Source organism: Electrophorus electricus, chromosome 15, assembly GCF_013358815.1.
Source record: "Electrophorus electricus isolate fEleEle1 chromosome 15, fEleEle1.pri, whole genome shotgun sequence".
Taxonomy (NCBI): domain Eukaryota; kingdom Metazoa; phylum Chordata; class Actinopteri; order Gymnotiformes; family Gymnotidae; genus Electrophorus; species Electrophorus electricus.
In genome coordinates, this window is record NC_049549.1 from 10,540,707 (window position 1) to 10,554,561 (window position 13,855).

At 42.5% G+C, this 13,855-nt stretch overlaps 1 protein-coding gene across 3 annotated transcripts in view; it reads left to right on the forward strand.

Moving 5' to 3' along the window:
- slc8a2b (solute carrier family 8 member 2b) overlaps window positions 1-13,855 on the forward strand; it is an 80,112-nt gene that overhangs the window by 56,838 nt on the left and 9,419 nt on the right. For all 3 annotated transcript variants that reach the window (XM_035534139.1, XM_035534138.1, XM_035534141.1), the window contains 5 exons: window positions 1,954-2,388; window positions 4,390-4,527; window positions 6,185-6,412; window positions 7,023-7,355; window positions 7,726-8,181. In XM_035534139.1, the coding sequence (XP_035390032.1) occupies window positions 2,026-2,388; window positions 4,390-4,527; window positions 6,185-6,412; window positions 7,023-7,355; window positions 7,726-8,181 (1,518 nt within the window). In that variant the 5' untranslated portion in view covers window positions 1,954-2,025. The remainder of the gene's footprint in view (window positions 1-1,953; window positions 2,389-4,389; window positions 4,528-6,184; window positions 6,413-7,022; window positions 7,356-7,725; window positions 8,182-13,855) is intronic.

The window sequence follows — 13,855 nt, forward strand, 5'->3', positions numbered from 1 at the left end:
GTTCTGCTATTTTTCTTAAATTTGCATAATCTGCACATAAAAAGCACACATAAATCTGATTTTTATTGCATGCCCTGATTAAATAAGTACTGACTAGAGAGTTTTCAGGATTCAGTTCCTGAATTAAGACCTTATCAAAATTAAAGAAACAGGATAAGGGTGTTTGCTTTTTTGCTGGTCAGAGTATTAACCTCAGTCAGGAAAGATTAGAGTATTTTTGTGCATGTAAAGAGGCGTGTTGTGCATGTTATTGTGCATGTAAGGGTGATTAATGTTACATGTTACTCTTAGATATATGAATATGATATGAACGTACACTTATACAGCACCTTTTTCAGTACTCAAGGACACTTTAGAATGAAGACATGGCACAAAACGCTTAAACATCCAGTCAACACAGTGAGAAGCTGTACACTTTATGTGTACTAAATAACTTGATGCCTAAAATGAGTAGGATATGAATTCACTGATGATCTTTTACTTTGATAGTATCACTAGGCCTAGATAAAGCATTTAGCCTTAGTAGACTAACCATGACCCATGTTACAGTGTTTACACCTTAAACAGCTCATCTACTGTACTGACTGCTCTAACGTAGGATATGCATGACAGGTAGACATCAATCTATTTGAACTGACTACACTTGTATTTTAAAATCATGGTTTCAACATGTCACAGTGTTGAACAGTTTAGTTTAACATAAAGAATTCTGCACTTTCATATCACCAATGTGAGCACATTTGCAGAGACCTAAAAATGTAGGCTTGCGTGGGAGTGACACAAAATGAATTTAAAAAATCCCTTCATCCATCGCATTACCACTATTATCTTTACAATTATTCTACTCAATGCTTAGTTGTCAATCATTATTCTGGCCAGTAAATCCATTTGAATCTGAGTCTGACAAAAATTAAATTTAAGTAAAAGAATATAAGATATAGAGTGTAACTGTAAGGATACAAAATTAGAAGAATTACAATTTAGAATTAAATCACAAAAAATATAAATAGCAAAAATCTGTAATAAAGGTGGGTATTGAGGAACACGTTTGATGGTTGGACACTTGATTTGGTGGCTTAAACGCAGTTTTGAGTTCTCTCCACTTTGTTAAAAACTCTCTTTTGCTTCATGTTTCATGGCACACTCATCCAGGGATTAGGTAAGAAAGATTAGGTATTGTATTCCTTCATAAGGATTTGGATTTAAGCTTCTGCGCTGGCATCCAGTCAGGGAGAAAAGAGAGCGAGAAAATGAAAGAGAGGGACAAAGAAAGGGGTAAAGTGAGCAAAAAAAGAGAGAGAGAATGAAACGGAGAGGTGAAAGTGAGGCCGAGAAATGTGTTGAAACAAGTAGAGGGTCCCCTACTGCAGCAAGTCAACGAAGCAAATCCAATGATTAAAGCGCATTATGGGTTGATGCCTGAACAGGTGTCACTTCCTGCCCACAAAGATCATAACCGTACAGTCTGGCACAACCTCAAATGTGCCTCCACAGTAGTTTGATGGGTGTTTTTTTTTGTTTGTTTTGCCACTGTGCCATGTTGGTAATCTGGGCACAGATCTGGTTTCTCTAGTTTTCTATTTATGAGCTCAACTAGTTCCCCATAAAGATCTTGTGATGCAAGTAATGGTCATACCTCAGAGCTTATTCACACCATATTTTTGTGTTTTTGAGTGTCTATTCTCATCAAACTGAATGTTGTGAAAAAATAACTGGGACTTTCAGTTGCTAATGAGTTGGAATTTGTTTAAAAAAATGAATTACTGTGATCACTAATTCAATAACTGTGACTTACTGTCCTGTTACTTTTTCACTCTTTCTCTCTTTGTGTGTGCGTGCGTCTGTGTGCGTGCGTCTGTGTGCGTGCGTCTGTGTGCGTGCGTCTGTGTGCGTGTCTGTGTCTGTGTCTGTGTGTGTGTGTGTGTGTGTGTGTGTGTGTGTGTGTATGACCAGGTGGGCTGGTTCCTCTCTGTCTCCTCTCTCATCTCCTCCGTAACACTTCGCCGCTCCTCAGGAACCGGAGCCATGGTGCTCTCTTTTCCTCTCCGCTGCACGGTTTTCCTCAACTCCCTCGCACTCCTCCTCCTCTACCTCCCACCGCCCTGCACTCCGGAGTCCCAGAGAGAGGAAGGGCCTGTGACTCCGTCCACGACTACAGAGCCGTATGACAACGTTTCAGCAACTTACGCAAGCCCCCCGGCTCGCTGTGGCGACGCGGTGGAGTGTAAGCCCGGAATCCTCCTCCCCGTCTGGGAGCCACTCAACCCTGGACTCGGCAGCAAGGTTGGCCGCGCCATGGTCTACTTCGTCTTTCTCATGTACCTGTTCCTGGGCGTGTCCATCATCGCTGACCGCTTCATGGCGTCCATAGAGGTTATTACATCACAGGTGAGATGATGGCATGGCTATTTTAAGCAGTGATGAGAATGGATAACTTGTCTCAAAGCACAACCTCAATTTAGGCTGTGCAATCAGATTCCATTTTTTTCAGTTTGTGTTTGGACAGTAGAGTATAACAAGTTTACAATTGTTTGATTTCTTTAGCTCTCTTTTCATTGTTTTATGATTATTGACACTGTTTATAACATTCTTTTTTGTTCATTTCACTCAAATATTTTTTTTTTAGTCAACATTAGCATTAGCCAACATTAGAGTGCGCTCATTATGTCACTCCCACTTCCTGGGGCAGATCTATGGCCATATTATGAAGATACACAGTCTTTTGTCTGACTCGTTTTGAAAAGTAACTGATTGTGACAATAATAATCCTGCTTATAGCTGCAATAAGCCTTCGTCTGTGTGGTAATTACACTCATTTCGCACTGGTCTGAATGTTTAATGTGATTTCAGTGTTTGCACTGAGCTCCACTTTTCCATGGGAAAATGGACACATTTTAGCACCAGTGCTTGAGGTCAATACCAGCTTACTCCAGAATTGTCTGAAGAGAAAATTAGCCAAACAATTTTTAAAAAGCAGTAAATAAATTGCTTATCACACATGCCAAATTGCACAATAATAAATTGTTTTAATTTAGCCTGGCTTTAGCTGAACAGACAGCTGAACAGTGGCAGTATATGGGTGTGTTCATTTGAAGATGGGCAGGTTGGTGTTTAGCAGTGACTGTTCTTCACTTCTTCACCCTTTTGGACTCCTTAGAATTTCCAACAACATTGCCAGTATCTTACAAAGCTATAGTTTTATACTCATTTTATAGAATCTAGCTTTATACAGTCCCATTGTTCTGAGACACCCAGGTACAATTCTGCCTCACACACACCACTGTACAAAACACTGGAACATGTATAAAACCTCACAAGTGCTTTTATGATTCAGATAAACCTGCATGGATTTGCAAATGTACATCACTAAAAGATCTAAAGTAGTGAGTTAGTCACAGTCACCCTGATAGCTCATTATTATAGTCAAAGACTTTGCTGCTGAAACTGTTCTGCATTAAGTTTAAATATAGATTGGCCTAGCAGTTACGATTACCAATTTTGTATTGCTACGCTCTTGTTTAAGATCGGCATGCTTTAGATCACTGGAAAAGTGGATTCTGAGCTGATAAATAGATTTGTGTGGATAGTTGTTCCAGTGCCGTAAATGTAGCCTGTTACAGCGCCGATGTAAATTGTCACAGACTGCTCCTCCGCCCACGAGTCACATGGTACGGCCCGCCGTATTAGGTGGGTTACAAATTCCATAAAGTAATACCGCTGTCACTGATGGGCAGCAGAGTCTTTTTTTGAGCCACAAGTGATTGTAAAGAAATCTATAGCATCTGTTATTAAATGTGCATATCTTCAACATGCCCACTTAAAACTAAGGTCCCTCCTGAATGTAAGGGATCAAAAATGGTTAAATATACTCAGCTAGGCAGGTAGATGAAGAAAGCAGTATGTGTAAAAGAATAATGCTAAATCGAATTACAAGAAATATCTGCATATGCTGTGGTCAAGTCCATCAGAATATTGGAAAAAAAAAAAGCTCAAGAGTAGTTTGCCAAAGGTGGTTAATGCTGGCCGAGTTAAATCATGTCAGAAATCTGCAAAACTGGCAATTTATTGATTCTTAAATAAAAGGACAGCAAAATGGAACTACTCTGCATTACAGAACTGTACTGAAACACTCAGTCGGCACAGCCCTGTACTGAATCTCCCTGCTGCACGATTCAGGCTCTCATCTCTGCACTGAAACTTCATGCTGAGCTTCTCTACTGCTCAGACATGTACTAAAACCCTTATGCTGACCTACTCTGCCTCTCAGCTGTGTAATGAAATTCCATGCTGACCTACTCTGCCTCTCAGCTGTGTACAGAAACCCAATGCAGACCTACTCTAACTTTCATCTCTGTACTGAAACTCCAATGTGCTGCCTCTGTTGTACAGGAGAAAGAGGTGACCATCACCCTGCCAAACGGCGAGACATCAGTTGCTACCGTTCGTATCTGGAACGAGACAGTATCCAACCTAACACTAATGGCTCTGGGCTCCTCAGCTCCTGAGATCCTGCTGTCTGTCATCGAGGTGAGTCAGCATGTGAAATCCTTGCATGCGTGATACTTTATCTAGCACACCCACACTAACTCTGTGAGACGTTTTTGTTAAGTCTGGCTCTATAACTGACACATACCATAATGACATGTAATGGAACTCCGAGATATTATCGCAAATTTGCTCAAGATATAAGCTGATCGTTTGAAACTTTAAAAATCTTTTAAAAACATTACACTTTAATCTTTAAACAACCCTTTAATAAATAAGTTTAACTACAATGGATGATAAAGCTCAAGAAAGTATAACAAAAGGACTAGCAGATGAGCAGAGATTGTATTATACTGCTGCTGTTTATAACATGCTTAGGTCCTGTTTAGGAGCATCATTATACATTATTCATTTGCCATATACACACCATTACACATTATTTATATATAGAATTTTATGTACCAAATAAGAGCATCTGAAATTCTGCCTTTTTAATTTAAAAAATGTCACACAGCTGTTTTCTGTGCAAGGATGGATTAGCAAGTCCTGCAGTGACTGAAGGTAAAAGGCACAGCTTTTGTGTTAAAATGAAAATGCCTTGTGTCTGCCTCCTCTGAGATGAACCTTTCTTATTCTTTATGGATGTGATGTGACAGTTGCCTCAGCCAATCATACTTCAACATTATGACCATCACAGTCATGAGCCATCTGCTCCAGTGCTGGCAAATAGTACTGACATGGTAATTTCCAGATATTCCAGACTGGAATCTGTTTTTATAACAAGTTCTGTATTATGATTAACCTTTTGAGAGGATATGGTACTGTCTGTGGGGTTGATATGGTACAGAGTGTGGGGTTGATATGGTGCAGCCTGAAGTATTTGGCAGCTTTAGGGTAAACCTGAAATGCAGGCTTACATTTTCATGGTGTAAATGCTGTTCTGGGATCAGGTCTTGCCCTTCATATCCCTGCAGGCCTGGTGATGATTGTGTGACTATGCTGTGGGGCTCAGCTGGGGAAGCAGATAGATGCAGTGTGTCATATCCACTTCTTTACACATACACACATGTAAATGTTCTATTTTACCTGTGTGCGCGGGTGTGTGTATGGGTGTGTCTGTGAGAGTGTGTGAAAGAGAGTGAGGGAGAGAGAGAATTTTCACAGCAATTTTTATATCACATATCACAAAACATCTACCAACCTATTTATCTGATAATGCTCTACCTGGCATTAAAATTGTGTTTTACATAAATATTTTACTTCAATAGACTTTTTACTGCCTCAGTCAGAAATGTCCTGTTTCTCTGGAAACCTTGAATACTTCTCTGCATATATATACTGGTGTTGGCTTCGAAGATGAAAATGCAAAAAAAAACAACCAAAAAACCCCCAGAAGACTAAATACCAATGAGGGTGGGGGGATAACAGAGATACATGTGAAGGAAGCGACGCTCTGTGAAACAAATTAGAAGAGACAAACTAAATTAAAGTACCTACGCACACAAATTAACTTATAAAACAACATTAAACATTCATTACACATTAGACAGGCTGCAGGGAGGTGCACAGCATCCTGGGAATCCTTGCGGTATATTTGATTTTATATTCAACTAGTACTTTAGCTAACCTGTATTGTTCTCTGTGTGTGTCCACACATGCATATGTGTGTGTGGGTGTGTGTGTGTGCATGCGTGTGCAGGTGTGTGGGCATGGTTTTCAGTCAGGTGACCTGGGCCCTGGCACGATAGTGGGCAGTGCCGCCTTCAACATGTTCGTGATCATTGGCATCTGTGTGTGGGTGATTCCTGGGAGCGAGGCAAGGAAGATCAAGCACCTGCGCGTCTTCTTCATTACGGCCTTCTGGAGCATCTTCGCCTACATCTGGCTCTACCTCATCCTCGCTGTCATCTCCCCCGGGGTCGTTGAGGTGGGCAGGAAAGAGAGAGGGATTGTGTGTGTGTGTGTGTGTGTGTGTGTGTGTGTGTGTGTGTGTGCAGTTTCACATGCATGTGTCTAATTAATGCACCTTGTGTAACAGATGAATGGTGTAAAGTGTTTGTGGTGGGGGTTTGTGTGTGTGTGTGTGTGTGTGTGTGTGTGTGTGTGTGTGTGTGTGTGTGTGTTTGATGGGAAGGGCTTGGGGGAGGAACTTCATATACTTATGCAATCTGAGGGAATTCAATGAAAGTGAGAATTAGACTGAGCATTTATTTCATGTTTTACAGTTGTTGCTGTCTGTGATCTGTCACAGTTAACTTTCAGGATGTTACTGCTTTAAATACATTTGTGTTTTCTGTCATTTTTGCCCTTTTATACATTCGTACCTTCTGCTGCTTGCCAGCTTTGAGGAAGAGCTGTTAGTGTATCTGCTCCAAGGGCTAGTGACCTTTAAAAGTGAAATTTGTATTGGATAATAGTGAAAATAATCTCTACTTGCTCACAGTGTCATATTTTCCACTCAACCTAACTAAGGGTTTTGTGTGTGTTTGTGTGTATGTGTGTGTGTGTGTGTTTGCATGTGTTTGTGTGTTTATTAGTTGTGGGAGGCTCTGGTCACTCTCTGCTATTTTCCAGTTTGTGTAATCCTGGCATGGATCGCTGATCGCCGGCTTCTCTTCTACAAGTATATGGCCAAGCGTTACCGCGCTGACAAACGAACGGGGGTTGTCGTGGAGACAGAGGGAGACATGACCCCTAAAGGAACGGATATGATGATGGATGGCAAGTTTGTACCAAAGAGTTTGGTGGGGGTCATGACCCCAGAACAATGCCAGAATCTCACCGCAGACACAATGGCAACACTACTGAACTCCAACAGCCCCACTGTTATCATGGAAATTGCAAATGAACTGGACGAGAGCCGCAAAGAGGTGGAAACACAAATACTCACACACATATATAGACACAGACACACACATACTTGCACACACACTAACATATCCAGGTTGTTACATGTGCACTTATCAAACTGTATCAGTTACATAAAAAACTTCCCTATTATGACATCTGAGAGTTCTTAAACCCAGGCCTGGAGCACCTTATGTCAGTTCAGTTTCCCTCAGCTGCTCCTGTTAAATCCTGACTGCTTTTGGAATGCTGGGGTGTGGCAGATGGACCAGAATGTAAAATCTTGTCTCCCGCGTTGCCCAAGAGGCCTGGGTCTAAGACGGTCTCAGCGAGCATGTCTCTCTCAAAGACCAGCTAAGTAGCCCCACCCCCCATCCCCCCACCCCCTTTCAGGTTATCCGCATCCTGAAGGACCTCAAGCAGAAGTATCCGGACAAGGAGCTGGACCAGCTGATGGAGCTAGCCAATTACTACGCCCTACTGCACCAGCAGAAGAGCCGGGCCTTCTACCGTGTCCAGGCCACACGCATGATGATCGGCGCGGGCAACGTGCTGAAGAAGCATGCAGCCGACCATGCCCGGCGGGCGGCTGTGGGCAGCGAGGAAGGCGTGGCCGAGCATGAAGACTACACCACCTGCAGCGGAATTGGCTTCGAGAGCGCCCACAGCCAGTGCATGGAAAACTGTGGAACGCTGAACCTGGCAGTGGTTTGCCGGGGCGGCACAGGAGACAGCACCTTCTATGTGGACTACCATACAGAAGACGGCACGGCCAACGCCGGCTCTGACTACGAGTACTGCGAGGGAACACTCGTGTTCAAACCAGGCGAGACAAGGAAAGAGATCAAGGTGAGAGAGAATAAAATTTCACAGTAAAATTTAAGAATTTACTTCCAAATATTGAACTTCTCCCCCAATCTTAAAAATTACTATCCTTGGAGAAGAACCCACAGCACCTCTCGCTGCGAAATATGTAGCTGTCACACAGCCCAGACAGACTAGGTCCTCATCTACAACAAGACACATTACCCACAAACCTCACGTTCATTTCCTCTCCCCAGATTATCGAACTCACCTGTGTCTTGCTTTCCCAAATGTGCCTAGTATTTAAGTTCCATTTATGTTGAGTGTCTTTGCGAAGTCTCGCTTTGCCTGCCATATGTTTCTGAGCTGTTGTTTTCGTATAAGTATTCTCTGGTTACCATCTTTATATTTATTCTCTGGATTCACCGTATTGCCTATTCTCCTATTGGATTTGTTTGCCTGTCGTGTCTTTGGTGGATCTTGACTTTTGCCTGTTTTTTGACTACACCTTTAGATTACCTCATTAAACTCTGTCATACTACATTTGACTCTGTCTCTGCTCATTTTACCTGACAGAAGACTTCTCCATAACATGGAGTCGACAAGTACCAGATTATTGCCTGAAACTCTGGTTGCCCTAGGTCAGCTGTAAAATCAACAGTATCAGCAGCCGGAATCTTTAGGTAACATGGTGGAGTTATCTAGACAGATCCAACAACTCGCGGCCATAGTACCCTCTGTTACTGAGCTAACTCACCGTCAGGCTACCCTGACTTCTAGTGAGGTGAGAACTCCCACTATTGTTACGGATTTTCCACTCACAGCTAGCGTTTCATTGAGCCCTTCTGGAGAAATACAATGGTGATCCAGCTGGATGCACATGCTGCAATGATCCTTGTATTGCTAATCAATACAATGCAATGCTAATCAGCCTCCTTATTCTGACACAGTACATATGTCCCTTATTATATTGTTGCTAAGTGGAAAAGCTTTGGAACGGACTAACGCAGTTTTGCATAGATTAAAACAGGATTCTCATTCAGCAGCAGAATATGCCCTAGAATTTCGTACTTTGGCTGGCAGTAGTGGATGGAACAAGGCAGCACTGAATACAGGCAAGGACTCAGTACTGAACTGCTCACTGAACTAGCCTGTAGAGACGAGTCTAAATCATTGGAGGAACTGATTTCAGTCTCCGTCCATCTGGATAACCTGGTGAAGGAGAGGAGGAGAAACAAAAAGCATGAACAACCCAAGTACTCATCACCTCTGCTATCTCAAGCCAATGAGATGCAAATTGATAGCTTGCATATTAGCTCCTATGAGAAAAGATGCCAATATTGTCTCAGCTCGTATGTTTATTGTGGGGAGTTGGGTTATATTCTATGGGACTATTCCACTCGCACCCATAAAAATCGATTAAACACACAAAAAGTATCCCCAGGATCCTTCTGGTGCTAAGGCAGTGAGTAGCCCATCTTTCTCCTTCAGTCAAAAGTTACTTGTAATCAACGCTGAAATACTCCATAGGGATGGCAGCTCTATAGGAACTGGGATAATTACACATCGCACTATCCCAGTTACTCTACACTGTAGCACTTCATAAAGAGAGCATATCTTTTTTTGTGGTTTCTAAAGCCAACCATGCAGTGGTATTGGGCCACCCCTGGCTTCAACATCATAATCCTGTGATTTCATGGGAGAAACTGGACATAGATTCATGGTCGGAGTATTGTCAAGTAAATTGTTGGAGAAACCCAGTTTAGTTATTTCCTCAATGTCACTGGAGAGTCTGGAACCTGAGGAGGGTTTTCGGATACCTGAGGAGTACCAGGACCTGTCTGAAGTATTCAGTAAATGTAGAGCATCTGCTCTGCCACCACACTGGTCTACAACTGTGCTTCAAGCTATTGGAAGGGAGTGTTCCTCCCTGAGTATGTCCATACCTCCTGTCCATTGCCGAGAATGAAGCCACGGAAGAGCATATAAAAGAGGTCTTAGCATAAGGATACATACTTCCATCCACTTCCCCTGCAGCAGCTGCTTTCTTCTTTATTTAAAAAAAAGGACAGAGGACTACATCCTTGTATATCATGGTCTCAATGTCACCATCAAATTTCCTTATCCTTTGCCGTTGGTCCCGTCAGCCCTGGAATAAATGAGAGGGGCCTAAAAAATTGGGTCTAAGGAGAGCTTATAATTTAGTTCAGATATGTGAGGGAGATGCATGGAAGACTGCCTTTGTCACCAATTCCGAACACTACGAATACTTGGTCATGCCTTACAGCCTCGCTAATGCTCCTTCCGTATTCCAAGCATTTATTAATGATGTACTGAGGGAGATATGGAGATTTGTAGTCGCATAGATGTATGCGATATTTTGATATACTCCAAAACTCTTCCTGATCACATTGTTCATGTGAGAGCTCCCTTACAAAAGCTCCTAGAAAATAACCTGTACGTAAAGGGAGCAAAGTGTGCATTTCATCTGCAGAGAACGTCCTTCCTTGGTTATATCATCAGTGGCATGGGGGAGGAACCATGGAAGACAAAACGGTAGATGCCAGGGTAACTTGGCCTGAGCCACAGTCTACTGAAGAGCTTCAACTTTTCTTAGGTTTTGCAAACTTCTACAGAAGATTCATATACAATTTTAGTTCAATAGCTGCCCCTTTCATATCCTTATTGAAAGGGAAACCTAAGTCTTTGTCATGGAACCCAAGATCAGAAGAGGTTTTTTAGGCACTAAAGAAAGCCTTCACAAAAACACTGATATTACAGCATCTGGATCCAGAAGTACCCTTTGTTGTTGATGTAGACACTACAGAAATGGGATTAGGAGCCATTCTTTGGTCTTGGCCCACCCCTGAAACTTCATCCCATAGCATTTTTTTTTTCTAGCAAATTGTTAGCCACAGAGAGAAATTTCGATGTGGGAATCGAGAATGTTTGGCAGTTAAAATGGCATTAGAGGAATGGAGACATTGGCTAGAAGTGGCAAAGAATCATTTTGTGGTATGGACAATCCACAAAAAATTCAAATACATTAAGAAGGCTAAGCGCTTACTTCGCGCTAAGCTCAATGGTCCCTGTTTTTTTTTATACTAGATTTAACTTCAAATTACCTTCAGTCCTGGATCCTGTAATGTAAAAGCAAGTGGTTCTGAGATTGTGCTTGACCCCACTTCTGTTCTGCCTCCAGAGTGTGTTATCAGTGCGGTTCAATGGGACTTTGATTTCGAGCTGAGAAGGGAACTTTGTAATTCCTCTGTCCTGTCCTCCTGCCAAGAGGACAAACTATACCTACTGCCAGAGTTCAGAGATTTACTAATCACTTGGGTGCACTCTTCCCTTACTTCAGATCATACAGGAGACAGCCTAACCTCTGGTTACCACCCACAGAGTAATGGCCAAGTCCAAAGAGTGAATCAGGAACTCTGGAAATTCCTCAGACTATACTGTAGGCATCAGCAAAGTGAATGGTCTAGGTACCTGGTATGGGGAGAGATGGCTCAGAATTCTATCATTCACTCTGCAATTGGACTAACCCTGTTTCAGTGTATCTTAGGATATCAGCCTCCATTTGTGCCATGGGACCCAGAACCTTCTGGATCACTTGCCGTGGATGAAGAGAAGTGAACACGTCTGGTGATCAGAACATCAGCAGTTCAGAAAAGTCCTTAAGCATTTTCAGCATTATGCAGATCGCAGGAGGGTACGAGCACCATCATTCCAGCCAGGGGACAGAGTATGGTTATCAACCAGAGACCTATAGCTAAAGGGGAGCAGTACATTAAAACCATGCTATTCGTGACCCTTTCTGATACAAAAGCGGATTAATGAGGTAAGATACAGACTGAAATGACCGCAAACCTGTTGCATATCTCCATTGTTTCATGTATCTCTCCTTAAGCCCTATGTTCCTTTAAAGTAGAAACTGTTCTGCCTCTGGACATTGAGGGTCCATCCACCTATACAGTTTGCGAGATCCTGGATTTGAGAAGAAGGGGTAACAAGATCCAGTATCTCATTGACTGGAAAGGATTTGGCCCTGAGGAGAGATGTTGGGTACCAAGGAAGGAAGTGTTAGATCCCTCCTTACTGCTGGACTTTTACCATACACACCAGACCAGCTCCTCATCCTAGAGGTTGTCCTTGCAACCGTTCGGTGTGTGCTTACCGTGTCGGACTCCTCGGGGGATTTACTGTCACAGACTAGGACAGACTAGTTCCTCATCTGACTACATTACCCACAAACCTGTTCATTCCCTCTCCCCAGATTATTGAACTCACCTGTGTCTTGTTTTCCCAAATGTTTCTCCCTATTTAAGTTCCGTTTGTACTGAGTGTCTTTGTGAAGTCTTGTTTTGCCTGCCATATGTTTCTGAGCAATTGTTTTGTCTAAATATTCTCTGGTAACCGTCTTTTTGTTTGTTCTCTGGATTCATTATATTGCCTATTCCCCTACTGGATTTGTTTGGCTGTTGTGTGTTTGCTGGATCTTGACTTTTGCTTGGTTTTTTTTACTTCACCTTTGGGTTACCCGTTTTTCACTAAACTCTGTCATACTGCATTCGTCTCTGCTCATTCTAACAATAGCAAAATGTCACTCTGCACTGATACACCTACCACACCTGTCACTATTTAATAATAATCTTTGTTCTATCACTGTTTTATTACTGCTATCTTGTTTTATACAGTTTATTATAATTTCTTATTCATCTAATTATTTTAAATTTTTATTACTTTATTGCAATTTCGTTACTTGACAATCATCATGTTCGGTTCCAAGTTATTTGTTTTGGCAAAGTTAAACTGAATTGAACTGGGGGGGGGTCAAGAAAAGGAGAAGGAGGAGAATAACCAGTAATGGTTACAAGCAGTACGGAAAGAAAGAGAACAAGAAACACAGGAGTTAGTAGAGGGGAACGATGGGGATGGAGAGTAAAAAATGCAGAGAGGGGGCTGAGGGGCTGAGGGCTCCTTTTACCTCACCTCGCTTTCACCCCGAGAGCAGAGGAGCTACATTCCCACTACCCTCAGACTCATCAAGCAAAGCAGGCCTTTGAATGGAAGAAAAGCAGCTTCCTGGATTTTATCCACCCCGAGCAGACGCCGTCGCCTTGTCGCAGTGTCAGAACCGCTCGATTACGAGCTTTGGGACTGTAAGCCTTTCGTTGGAGCTGTTTAGTTCAGTCAGGATAAACTGAGGCCCGGGTCAGCCCCAGGCCTTTTGGCATGGCAAATATAACACCTGCTTTGTCAACTGATCATGTACATTGTTAGTTTTGGAGAAAAAAAACAAATTTCTTGCCACATTGGACACACTTCTATCCAGAAAAATGTAACTACTTATCATAATGACAGGATGTGTTGTCCTGCAAATTGAAGCCTTGACATTAAGGTCGCTGGCATCTTGCTCTGCATGCTCTGCCAGGTGCGCTGCAGGTACCTTATCTAAGCATATGAAAAGGTAAGCCCAGTAGGAGAGGTAGATACCAGCATTGCCATCCTCTGCTCTCTTGTGCCCTGGTTTCCACAGGGAGCCAGGGGCCGGTTCTCCATATCGCCTCTCACAGGCACTCTGTGACGGCTGAAACATTTAGGAATGAGATATGAAGTACTTACGTCAGTAGTTGTGTTGCTTTATAAAGCACCATGAGCCATGCTCACATGCATGCATCTACAGTAAATTCAGTAAGATGAGCATTAACTCACC